General features: G+C 43.7%; 1 protein-coding gene and 1 long non-coding RNA gene across 2 annotated transcripts in view; both read left to right on the forward strand.

The window, feature by feature from the left end:
- Positions 1-1,647: 1,647 nt before the first annotated feature.
- LOC115574127 (uncharacterized) lies at positions 1,648-4,144 on the forward strand. The gene is made up of 3 exons (XR_003982422.1): positions 1,648-3,250; positions 3,603-3,752; positions 4,100-4,144. It is a non-coding gene; the product is annotated as an uncharacterized LOC115574127 (long non-coding RNA).
- Positions 4,145-5,227: 1,083 nt separating this feature from the next.
- Positions 5,228-13,474, forward strand: part of LOC115574089 (NACHT, LRR and PYD domains-containing protein 14-like) — a 915,401-nt gene continuing 907,154 nt past the window's right edge. The window contains exons 1-2 of the mRNA XM_030405331.1: positions 5,228-5,411; positions 7,903-9,709. Coding sequence (XP_030261191.1) covers position 5,411; positions 7,903-9,709 — 1,808 coding nt within the window. The 5' untranslated portion in view covers positions 5,228-5,410. The remainder of the gene's footprint in view (positions 5,412-7,902; positions 9,710-13,474) is intronic.

Genomic DNA, 13,474 nt, shown 5'->3' on the forward strand with positions numbered 1-13,474 from the left:
GGTTCTCCCAGTGTTAGCAGCAGGAGGACGGTCAGCTCACCTCTCAGAGCCTCGTGCTGAATCACTGGAAACTGATTTAGGGACCGTCATGAAATTACTGAGCATAAATATATTAATACAAAATAACTGCAGTTTTTTCAATATATTTCATGTCATGTGGCCCAGTGACTCCAAACCAGCAACAGATTGTATTAGTAAACTGGATGAATGAGACACACCTATTGTTATTGTAGTAAGTGCTTCCTCTATTTTATATGAATATTAATAGCTTCCATGTCATGCGGCCCACTGACTTCTGAAACAGATTATGTTTTGTAGTTTCTGGGCTTTCTTCATCAAAGGTGTCGGTGTGTAGTATGTTGATGAACGAATTCTGCGGAGGCAAGGCTGGGTGGAATGATAGAGCAATCTTTATTGAAAACAAATCTCATGCCTGCATCCGACCAGGCGCGGCTGCTACCTGGGTTTCTCAAATTCATGACAAAGTTCTGCCCAATGCTTTGCCCTCTGCTCTATCAGAAATCCTATCGCCTTCGATCTAGGAAATCTACAAAGTGCCACCCCCCTTCTCCACTTGTGCGGGCCTTTTTAAAGTCTAATCACTGCATCGTCCCACTTCTTCTAATTGGTTTGGTGGATTAAGGGTCCATCTATCCAATAGTAGAAAGAGAAGTTAACCTGCTGCTTTCTGTACATTATCTAACCTCGCTGAAGTCACTTCTTGGAACTTACAGCCTAAAATGGACCGGATTGTCTCTTCATGCTTATATGGAAATGTATACCTTAAGTCAGCTCTAAACAACTAGTATGAGAGCTAAATTCAGCTTTAATGCTCCATATGGTCCTGTCCTCCAGCTAAACTTTAACGCACACACATAGAGAGCTGTTTAATGGCTCCGGGGCCCCTAGATATGTAAACATCACATCGGCCACCTCTCTTCCCTCACAGTAAGGGAAAACAACTATCACTATTAAAGCTTAGCTCTGAATGTGTAAGTGTGCAGACTCCTCAGTTTCCATAAAAAATCTATAATAATAAAGAAAATAATGGTAAAAAAGTTCTCTAATGTTCAAGAGGTTCAGTGTTTCCTCTAGTATTTTTTTCAGCAGCGGGGGCAGGCTCTCCGGGGAGCTGTGGCGGCATAAACAAATGACACTTGACTGCAGATTTTACTTTTACGTACACTGAATTGATTTATTATTTTATTGTTTATTTATTTATTTATTTTATTTATCTCTCTCTCCTGCACCATCACTTTGCTCTCCTGCTCCTTCACTCGGCTCTCCCCCTGCTGTACTCTGCTCTCCTTCACTTTGTTCCACTGCTCCTCCCTGTCTAATGTTACTTGTTCATTTGATTACATAAAACATTAATGTTAGATAATTTACACTCGCATCACATGCCCCCGGACCCCCCTCGTGTTGCTAGGTTACCGACTCAGAGCGCCTCTGCTACAAAAAAATCTAGGGGAAACACTGTGTTCTAAGAATTTTGGATGTGTGGGGTGAACTATTTCTTTCTTAGCTGAAGCCGACTACGGGACAAAATAAATGTAAAGAGAGACATAGCAGCGTCCAGACTTACAGTGGGACCGTTGAGGATTAGCATGCTATGCTATGCTATGCTAGTACCGTGAGCAGTAGCCGTTGGTCTCGGCTCGTTGTTGATGGAGATGAACAGACTTGTGAACTGTAGGAGACGGAAACAAAATGTCGGTGTGAAAAGGGCGACTGGGAAAATGCACGCGGCAGCATCCGACAACGTGATGAAGGTGCAGCCGAGTGTGAGACGCGCTTCGACGGCTGCACATGACCGCGGGGCTGACAGCGCCAACATAGTGACTCCAGGTGTGGCTGAAAGGGACAGAAAGCCAGAGCAGGTGAACAAGCAGAGGTGAAGTCAATGTAAAGGCACCACGCATCGGGAGACAACGTGGAGGCGGGAACAGCGAGATGACGTGAAAAGGTGTGTGAGGAGGCGAGCAGCGAGGAGGGAGCGACGGAGACATGAGGATCCAGCCAGGCAGAGGGATCATCGAAAAGGGCCTGATGGTGGACTCAGGAGCAGCTTCCATATCGTCACGGATACATCAAAGTTCTAACACCAGGAGGAGGATTTCCAGCCCCGGACACACTGCGTGGAGTTGGCTGATGGCACAAGATGCAAAGGAGAAGCAGAGGTTTGCTTGATGGACAGCAGAGGAAGAGGCTGAGAAACAGGGGCGGTTCTAGGGGGGGCCAACAGGGGCCAGTGCCCCCGTAACTCTGAGTCCGGACCTCTGTCCAGAGACGGGTTCAGGTTGGTGTTATCAGTCACTGAGGATTTTTCCAAGGCCAGGCTAAATACTCATGTGAGTCCAGGACGTACTTGGGGCCAGTCACCAGCAACTATGTCTGAAGTGAACAACAGAACAGGACCAGATGAGACGGACCGTGAGCGTAAGCGATTCCCCTCTAGAGTGAAGAAGAAGCTGGTTATTGGAGTGAATTTGTGTCAGGTGATGAGAGAGATGATCAGGTACTAACTAACATTGATTACTGTTACATAGTAATGTGTAACTTAGCTCTGACATTCACAGATGCTGTAACCTCACCTGACTTAATGTGATGGATGAAGAGATGCAGTCGCTAAAAGAAAATGGTAATTTACCTTAATCAACTTTCCTGAGGGTCAGAACACAGTGGGGGTAGATGGTGTATGTCATGAAGAACAATGTTGATGGATCTAATGAGTCATTATTCATTAGTTAGCATTGGTTGAAGCAATGTTTTTTAATATAAATATAGAGTTAATTATTTCATTTTAATAGTGTGTGTGTGTCTGTGGTGGTTTAGTTAGTCTTTTGCCTTTTTAGATTTCATCTCTTATAAAAGAAACCGTCTTTGTTTTCACTCAGGAACGCAGGAGTTTGACCTGTTTGGTCATTGATTAATATTAAAATGTTAGTCAGCAACAGGCCCAGATGTTGTATGGTAGTGACACATCTCTATGTATTGTACACTTATTAAAAAAAAAAATAAAATCCTAACCGAGGTGTGCTGCTATCAGACTGTCAACACACACACACACACACACATACACACACACACAGATTAGCTCACCTGACTACTTTTAAGGAGAGGGGAGGAGAAAACAACAGGCACGTGAGAACAGGGAGGAACAGGGAGGAACCCTGGAAGTGAAAGTATTCAGTCAGACTCCATTTTGAGAGGACGGAGCAGAAGGAGAACAGCTGCAGTCTGAGGCAGGGTGAGTGTTAACAACACATTGTGATTATTTACTGTGACTTTACTTACTGTGAGTCAGTTTTCTCCCTGTGGACTGTGGAGGAAAGAAATGTTGGAGTGAAGTCAACAGTTTGATTCATCTGTGGACACAAAGTCCTGATTGGCTGAATAATACTCTTTAAACCTCCAGTAACCCAAGAAAACAAGCACAGGTGTGAAGAAACCTGAGCAGGTGGACTTCTGGCTGCTTTTATTATACTGTATAATGTGTGTGTGAAGGGGAGAGAGAGTGTGTGTTACTTCCTGCTCTCTCCGTCTTGTGTGACGCTTGAACAAACTTGTTTCCTGATTCTTGTTAATGTTTCACCTCTCAGACTGACTTCAGAGCAGAAGATGAGTGATTGTGTGAAGGAGGAGGAGGACAGAGCAGAGTCTCCAGTATCCAGCTGTCTGTCTACAAAGAGTGACCGGTCCAGAGATCCTCCTCTAGCCTTCAGAACTGAACCTGGACCATCAGACTCAAAGTAAGACAACTGATACTAACTCATTTATGTTTTCTGTTCCCTCTCTCACTGCCATGCTTTGTTTTGTTGATTCTGTAGTTTTATATTCAAAATTCGTCTCAAATGTATTTTCTACCTAAATCTAACAGACTTTTCACGGCTCATGTTCCTCTTAATATCTGTGTATTAATATCTGTCAGTGTCCTAAAAAGCTGTAATCTGATCTGAGGACAAAGAGAAACTTTGAAAGTTCCTTTTTATCAACAGTAGCAGTAGTTTGTGTGTTTAGAGCTTCTTAAATTACTTTTTCATCAGAGAATTTCTCAAAGATTCATGTGATATAAATACAAACATGTTGGTGTTTGCAGAGTTCAGTCCAACAGACAGAGAGCAGAGTCTCCAGTATCCAGCTGTCTGTCTATGAAGAGTGACTGGTCCAACAATCCTCCTCTAAACTTCAGTACTGAACCTGGACCATCAGACTCAAAGTAAGAGACTGTTCTTACTGTAAACTGACCTGATGAAGATGATGCTTTGAGGATGAAGATAAAATGTTCTCTTAAAGAACTATTCCTGCAGATCCTGTTTCAAACTGAGATGATCTTAATCTGGTTTAATAGCCACAAACTGCAGAGCAGGTCGAGCTGCAGGAGGGATAGAGCGACGGGAGATCACCCACTTGTTAAACCATTACGACTGCTGTTGTTCTCTCACACTTACAAAATGCTTAAATGGTTCATCAGATAAACTTTAGTGGTCGTTAATATACCTTGCAGGCCCGCTCAAGTAAAGTCTATGTGTGGGAAACACTGTCATGTGTACGTGAGGGAGAGAGTGGCAGCCTTTTGATATCGTGTCGGTCCACCACAAATACATGAACGTGTGGGAAACTTCATCCATGTGCACCTGTTGTGCATATTGATGAGCTAGTTTGTAGATCAACTTTATTGATTGTATTTATGAAGAAAACAGCAACAAAAAAATGAATCATGAAATTCAAAACCAAATTACCACCAGACGAACCAACATCAGAATAGTTTGTTTGTTTTTCTTTGTTGAAGTTTTGAAATACATGTATGTCTTCATTTAACAGTTAAGTGATGTCATAGTCAAAAAGTGATGTCATAGTCAAAAAGTGATGTCATAGTCAAAAAGTGATGTCATAGTTAAATAGTGATGACATAGTTAAAAAGTGATGTCATAGTTAAATAGTGATGACATAGTTAAAAAGTGATGTCATAGTTAAATAGTGATGACATAGTGGTTGAAATGACACAAACAGCCTTTTTTATTCCAGACTGAATGCTGAATTAAGTCAGAAAAGTAACGACAGTTTTACTGTCCTCTGTCAGCTGATCTGAGCTTCTCAACTGTGTCGACTAAATCTGGATATTTTTAGAAACAATCAACAAATGGTTTTAATTCTAAAGAAATGTTTTCACAGAGAGCAGAAGAGGAGGCATGTTTCTGTGGAGGAGCAGCCGTCCTGCTGTGTTTCCTGTAAGGACGTCCTGAAGGATCCAGTCTCTACCAGCTGTGGACACTGGTTCTGCAGACAGTGCATCACATCATACTGGGACCAGTCTGCTTCACCAGGACACTCCTCCTGTCCCCAGTGTGGGAAAAGATCCAGAACAAGCACTGGACTGCAGACAGCCAGTCTGACCAGCACTGTACAAAGTAAGACTATATATCTGTCTGCTGATGTCTTCATGTCTGAACACACTACTTGTTGTTTTAATACATTTGTTATGTCACACATTAACCAATCAGAAAGCAGTTTGTTCTCTGTATGCATAGATGGAGATGGAGAAGTGTCAGACAGCAGCTTGAGACAAAACAGCACTTTAAACAACAGTCCACATTAGCTTTCCTGCTAACATCTCCTCCTCCTCTAACTTACAAACACACACCTCGTCCTGCAGATCCACTTGTTGAACAAGAGACCAAACAAACATCCAGTGAGGAAAAGTGCACTGCTAACATCTATTTTCAGGCTACAGCAAAAGCTAATTAGCTGCTCAGTTTAAGCACATTAAACAGCTTAGAAATGTAGCTGCTTCATTACAATACGTTCATTTAGCTGATGTTTGTATCCAAAGTGACTGAAAATAACTGATGGAACCATGTGGATACAAAATGAGTAGATCAAATGTATCAATTATAGTAAAATGGTTCAAGAGCTACAATGAGAAGCAATAAGAGATCCAGAGAAAGATAGGGGTTTGTGTCACTATTGTCCTGGATCCAGGACAGCAGCCAGTCTGGATTTAGTTGAGCAGTAGCTGGTAGGGCATTAACAGAAAAGTCGACTTGTCGACGTTAGTGGCACAAGTCGACGACCCCTGAGAGGGATCGACAAGTCATGTGTTTTTTTGACTCTCTCTGTGCGCGTGTGTACAGAATCAGTGTTGCCAGATCTCCAGCCAGCGCGGTAACCATGGAAACGGGATTGTGGATGGATCTGCAATCCCTGCCTCTGATTGGCTTACACTGATAAATATTCCTTGATTTAACCAATCTTCATAGTCACTTCATAAAAAGGGCGGTAACGTTGGTGCGTTGAGGGTAAATTAAACACAAAACAGTGTTTCCTCCAGTATTATTTGAGACTGTGGCGCTGGGGGGGGGGGTGTTGGTTCAGTCATTATTAGCAACACAAATGATAAGCATTTATATTTCATATGAGCTCATTCATGCGTGCTTGCGCCCTCCCTGAGCTCCCATTCCCCACGCTGTCTTACTTTCACTTTTAAAAATTGCGTCCGTCCAGTTTTCCTTCGGGTGTCGTTATCAATTAATAGCGGGTCGGCTCGGGTACGGAATGTAATTTGTGCTACTGTCGGAAAACGGGTTGGATGCGGTGACCCGTGCAGGACTCTGCGTGACCCTTTTAATCCTCTAGCTAATTATCAAGCTAAATATCCAACATGCTAGTTAACGTCAAAGACTGCGGTGGAAGACGACGGTAAAATATTTACTTTCTCTAACACTGGATTTATTTATGCCTGAATTTTCAAGGTGTGGCGGCTTTTATTTTGCCGTGGCGGTGCGCCACAGTCAATTACATGTAGCGGAAACCCTGCAAGACCAGAATACAACAACGAGAGACATGGCAGAAATGGCAGTAGGTGACAGACACACATCACACGTATGGAGGTACTTCACTCTAGACCACACAAACAGCATGGTGACCTGCAAGTCGGTCTTAAAGTACAATAAAAATACTAGCGTTATGCACGGCCATCTGAATCGGCATCCGCTAGCTAACCAAAGTGATGCTAGCACTACAGGGAGTCATCCGGTCCAGAGGTCCGCTGTGTCATAGTGATGACGTCATCAAACGACTTGTCGACTCGACTTCGACTTTATTGACAGATAAGTCGACCTGAAAAAAACTGAAGTCATTAATGCCCTAGTAGTTGGTCCTTCCTTGTAGTGAGGGAATAACAAGCAGTTAGCAGCAGCAGAGTGTGGTGGACATGCTGAGGTGCAGGTGCTGGTCATTTACAGGGGCCAACCTGAGATGTCGTCCCTCAAGCAAAATAGTTCAGCTCAAGAAACAGTGCTGTGCATCGAGGTGAGCCCAACTAAATCTAGTTGGTACTGGCCCACCTCCAGCACCAGCACCTGTTCCTTCCCCCATGAGAGGAGACATTCCCTGTCCTGAGGACCAGTCTGATGCCAGGAATCAGTTCACCTTCCTTCTTTTGCATGAAACTGGCACACACCCGACCCCAACGCCTGTCCCTGCTGGTAGTCAGCCCACAGGGTGGCGTCTCCATGTAGTCAAAGACCAGCCACCAGATATTCACCAGAGACCTCCACTCCCAGGTTTAGCTCCAGAAAGGTGCCCTGATTTCTCTTTCCTGGTTCAGGTGCTGCAGCACCTTTGTGGCTGATTCATAGAGGTTCTTTGAATCCCTCTCAGTCTGGCCCCTCCTCTGGGGCTAATTAGCTTTGTGAGACCCTGCCAGGGGCTAATGCCCCCGACAACAGAGCTCCAAGGATCACAGGGACACACAAACCTCTCCATGACGTTAAGGTGGAAAGAAAGAAAAAGGAAACAACAAACATATTCTTATACTGATGGTTTTTAATTTGTAATAAAAAGACCACTGACTGCTGATTGTCAAATTGTATTTTCTCCCAGTTTTTTCTCTTCTTTCAGTGAATGTTGGTCTGCAGGAGGTTTTAGATGAACATAAGATCAGTCTGAGGAGGCGATGTGAACGTGTGACTGAAGGAAGTGATGAAACAGGAAGTGATGAAACAGGAAGTGGAACCCTCCTTAACAAGATCTACACTGAGGTCTACATCACAGAGGGACAGAGTGAAGAGGTTAATACCCAACATGAGGTGAGGCAGCTTGAGGCAGCTTCCAAGATGGAGACCTTCAGTGAAACTCCAATCAGGTGCTGCGACATCTTTAAAGCCTCACCTGACCAACAGAGACGCATCAGAGTCGTTCTGACCAACGGCGTCGCTGGAGTTGGAAAAACCTTCTCGGTGCAGAAGTTCACTCTGGACTGGGCAGAGGGCTCCGAAAACCAAGATGTCAGTCTGCTGGTTCTGCTGTCGTTCAGGGAGCTGAACCTGATCAGAGATGAGCAGTACAGTCTTCTCAGGCTGCTCCATGTTTTCCATCCAACATTACAGAAGGTGACAGCAGAGAAGCTCGCTGTCTGTAAACTTCTCTTCATCTTTGATGGCCTGGATGAAAGTAGACTTTCACTGGATTTCAAGAACCATGAGGTCGTGTCTGATGTCACACAGAAGTCATCAGTCAGCGTGCTGCTGACAAACCTCATCCAGGGGAAGCTGCTTCCCTCGGCTCTCGTCTGGATCACCTCCCGACCTGCGGCGGCCAATCAGATCCCTCCTTCATGTGTCGACAGGGTAACAGAAGTACGAGGCTTCACTGACGTCCAGAAGGAGGAGTACTTCAGGAGGAGGTTCAGTGATGAAGATCTGTCCAGCAGAATCATCTCACACATCAAGACCTCCAGGAGCCTCCACATCATGTGTCTGATCCCAGTCTTCTGCTGGATCACTGCTACAGTTCTGGACCACATGTTGACTACAGACCAGAGAGGAGAGCTGCCCAAGACCCTGACTGACATGTACTCACACTTCCTGCTGGTTCAGACAAACAGGAAGAAGCAGAAGTACGATGAGGGACGTGAGACGAGTCCACAGGAGCTGACGGAGGCTGACAGGGAAGTTCTTCTGAAGCTGGGGAGGCTGGCGTTTGAACATCTGGAGACAGGAAACATCATGTTCTACCAAGAAGACCTGGAGCGCTGTGGTCTTAATGTCACAGAGGCCTCGGTGTACTCAGGAGTTTGTACAGAGATCTTCAGAAGAGAGAGTGTGATCTTCCAGAAAACAGTCTACTGCTTTGTTCATCTGAGCGTTCAGGAGTTTCTGGCTGCAGTCTTCAAGTTCCACTGTTTCACTAACAGGAACACAAAGGTGGTGGAGGACTTATTTGGGGACAAATATGTTGATTCAACCCTGGTTAACTTCCTGAGGAGCGCCATGGAGAAATCCCTCAAAAGTAAAACTGGTCACCTGGACCTGTTTGTTCGCTTCCTTCATGGCCTCTCTCTGCAGTCCAACCAGAGACTCTTAGCAGGCCTGCTGGGTCAGACAGACAACAGTCCAGAAATCATCCAGAGAGCCATCAACAACCTGAAGAAGATGAACAGTTTTTATATCTCTCCTGACAGAAGCATCAACATCTTCCACTGTCTGACGGAGATGAACGACCACTCAGTCCATCAGGAGATCCAAGAGTTCCTGAAGTCAGAGAACAGATCAGAGAAGGAACTCTCTGTGTTCCACTGCTCAGCTCTGGCCTACATGCTGCAGATGTCAGAGGAGGTTCTGGATGAATTGGACACAGATAACTACGACACATCAGACCAGGGAAAACAGAGACTGATTCCAGCTGTGAGGAACTGTAGAAAGGCTCGGTAAGTCCAGATATGATTAACATTAAAAAAATAGGAATGCACTGATATGAAACGGTTGGCCGATACCGATATCCGATATTAATATTGCTGTTATGGCCGATAACCAATATTTACCGGTATCGACATATGTATAAGAAAAATAAAGTTTCTGAGATGATAAAATTTTGTACAGACTGAAAATCATGCAAACTGAATTTTTTAATGTCTTCCTTTATTTTCAAAACGTGTTTACTTCCAAATAAGGTTATAGGACTATTATAAAACACAAGTAACCAACAGTGTTACTTTTTAGTAACCCTAACAACTTGTAGCAAGTGTGTAACTAAATTAAATAGCGGTGGGTAAAAATATCGATTCATCAATGCATTGCAATATATTTTTTCCCAATTCAATATCGGGGTCCACTGCTTGCCTGAATCGATTCAGAAAATCCTCTGAATCGATTCAGGCAAGCACGGCCCCCAACCACCCTCTATCCCTCTCCGGACGCCTCTCGGTCCTCCAGCTGCTGGAGGCAGCTGGAAGCACCTCGCCCACGCCCGAAGGGCGAAGGGTGATGTGCCGCGAAAGCTCAAGTCCACTCCATTTAAACTCAAATCTTTGAAAAAGGCTAAATCAAAAATATCAAAAACATGTCCTGACTGTCAGTGCACATTTTCCAACTTGTGCTTTAATTTTCAAGTAGATGTCCCAACACTGAAACAATGTTTCCACCAAGCAAACATAAAAAACACTATACAAGTGCAAATCAGTGCAAGTTAATTTCAAGTCCCATCTATAAAAATGCTAAATCAAAATATCAGAATTGTGACATAACTGTAACTCAAATGACATGGTAGACTTTGTAAGTTTTCCAACTTAAAGCAGCCACAATGTACTCAAAGTAAATGTCCCAAACACTGAAACAGTGTTTCCACCTGACACTGTAGGTTATAGTCTCAGCCTACTTCATCAGCAAAGGCAGTTTTTTTTTGACAAAGAGAAGCATTTCTGCTTTCTCGCACTGGATCCTGTTTCTCTTTTCATCAACAATATGTGATGCAGCTAGAGAAGAGATGTTTGCTGTCCACACTTGTACATGGAGCTGAAAGGTACCTGCATGCTGCTTTGGCCAGGGCAGGAAAGCAAGACATGTTGCTTTTTCAATACTGCAGCGCGCTCTCATTTCCGGGGATGGGGGGCTCACTCAGATAGCCATGCACCTACAGGCAGTGTTGTGCCTGAACGCGTTCAGTGAACGATCGTTCATGAACTCGTTCAGTTCAACGTGAACTGAATGTACTGTATTTCTACCTGATGAACGTAACTGGGAATGCATTCATCCTAGCGTTTGTGAACGGTGCTCTCTCACAGTTTAACTTTGTCCAAGAGAGTGCCAGATTTCCATCGAGCCTTCCAGGCGAAAAACCGGCTAAAACACACCATGAACAGGCCTTAATATGTACTGGAAAAACACCCAATATGGCAACACCAGACACCACAGAGTCGCACCGCCACATGCGTAAACAAAATGCAAAGCATGGAGGCAAAAACAAATGAAGGCAGCAGCGCTACCTCAGACTCTGCCTCCACCATTAATACGACATCTTTATATGATTACTTAAAACAATTTTATGAAAAGGTCAGTGATGATCCAGGTGGGAACAATCTGACCTTTTTGTGTAAACTTCACCTGCCGGGTTTCAAGAGACAACTCTGTACATCAACTACATCAACAGAAAACATGAAACGGCGCATTGAACTAAAGCACCCTGGGAGCCTTTCAAGTATGTGTGAGTGAATAAAAAAACAAAAGACACAGCGAGTCAAAACAGATCCTCTACCACCAAATCACATTAACGGCGTACAGTAGCGGCTCCGCTGTCTTCATCTCCCAGCCGCAGCTGGACAACCTGGTCTTGCAGTATATTGTCAGAGAGCTGCAGCTTCAGTGTTAAAACTGATAGAATAATAGCTGTCTGTGGTTCTATATGGGCTGTGGCAATAATTTAAAAAATAATAGCTCGCAGCAACATATTGAAAAAAAAAGAACTATAAACTAGTTTATTTTTGGAACTGTGAACTTTGTTAAATTTGAATTATGAACTGAACTAGTTCATTTCAAAATCTGTGAACTGAACTTTGAACTAGTTCATGTAGAAAGTGAACTTTCCCAACACTGCCTACAGGAATGTAGACTAGTGTATTACTATATGTGTCTGATAAATTACCAGCAATCTGGACATTAGAACATTGTCCTCCTCCCCTTAAGAGCTTTGTTGAACTTTGCTCTGAGCAGATGACCAGTGCTAAGGGTCAACCTCAAGAGGGCAGAGAAGCATTACTAAATAAGGTATTTTATAACAATGAGTTTTTTCATTTAAGTAAATCTATTATTGTTGTAACTCTATAGAATGTACAGCACATTAATAAAACATAGAATCCTTTGTGAAATAATTTTTAACAGGCTTCATTACTTGAATAAAAGACGCGGTCTGATAATGCTATACCTGCACACTTTGACATGCATGTCAAGCAACGACTTTCCACCCTCGTTGCTTGTTCTTGTGTAGTGTCTGTGTGTTTCTTGGAGGTAATATCGCTGGCCTTCGAGGCCTCTTCATGTGTGAAAGTGATAAGTGAAAGGTGAATGTGCTCTCTCTCATACCCTGGCTTTGCTCTCCATGTATTAGCCCCTCATAAAAGAGACTAATGCTTCGATCATCTCATTTGTCAACAGGATATATGCAACTCTTTTAATAATGTGAGATAATAGGAAAAGATGGAAAAAGACAAGCTATATGTGTTGTGCAATATTATAGCATCTAAGTGTGGCAGACGTCATAATTTAAGGAGCAATGAACAATGTGCGTGTAGGTTCATGAGCAGTGTGTTTGTTAAGGGGATCCACAGGCAGTCATGGGCAGTATTTAGTAGGCCAGGGTCATAGGGGTCATAGGGGGACATACTAAGTGGTCGGTGGGGCATAAAGGGGCATAATGAAAATGTATAAATCCTAACATCAGCACCATAAGCTTTCAAAATACAGTGGACAAAAAACAAACTAGCAGTTATTCTGCAACTGAGAGGTCTCAGCCCAAAAGAGTGTCCAACTCTTGGTACTCTGTATCAAACTAAATAAATTACAAAGATTCCAAAAGCACTGACTGAAACCACTCAGACAGGCGACAGCCAGGCAATACTAAGAAATACGAACACTAAATACTCTCTAGACGAACACAATGGTATGCAACCAACAATGAGGCGAACTGATCACTGGTTCACAGCCGCCCATAACTGTGGACACACAAGCTATTAATAATGCAGCTGGGGTTGATTGTAGACTCCCAATTGGTAGGTTCAGTCGAATCACAGCCACACCAATCACAGACGCCAGCGAACAGCAAGCAGGAAGTACACGGTCTCAGCTCCAGAAGTACCAATCCTCTACAGGGAATCACACAGCTGGATTTGCATAACTAGCAGAATTACTCATGTAAACAACACAATTAATACATGCTGAACGGCAGCCAGCAGCTGTGACAATGGCAAAAAGTGAAGGGCTAAGACAGCATCCCTGGCAGGTGCCTCTGAATGGCTTAAAACTGCCTGTCAGATGGCCACTGATTTTCATTCTAGCAATTTGGACTCTGTAAAGAGCCAGTATGCACCTGACAAATTGACCACTGAAGCCCAGTCTCTCTAGCACTCAGTACAGAAAGGGCCAACAGACCCTGTCAAAGGCCTTTTCCACATCTAAACTGGCCAGAACCACACTTATATGTT

This window comes from Sparus aurata, chromosome 22 (assembly GCF_900880675.1).
Source record: "Sparus aurata chromosome 22, fSpaAur1.1, whole genome shotgun sequence".
NCBI classification, from domain to species: Eukaryota; Metazoa; Chordata; class Actinopteri; order Spariformes; family Sparidae; genus Sparus; species Sparus aurata.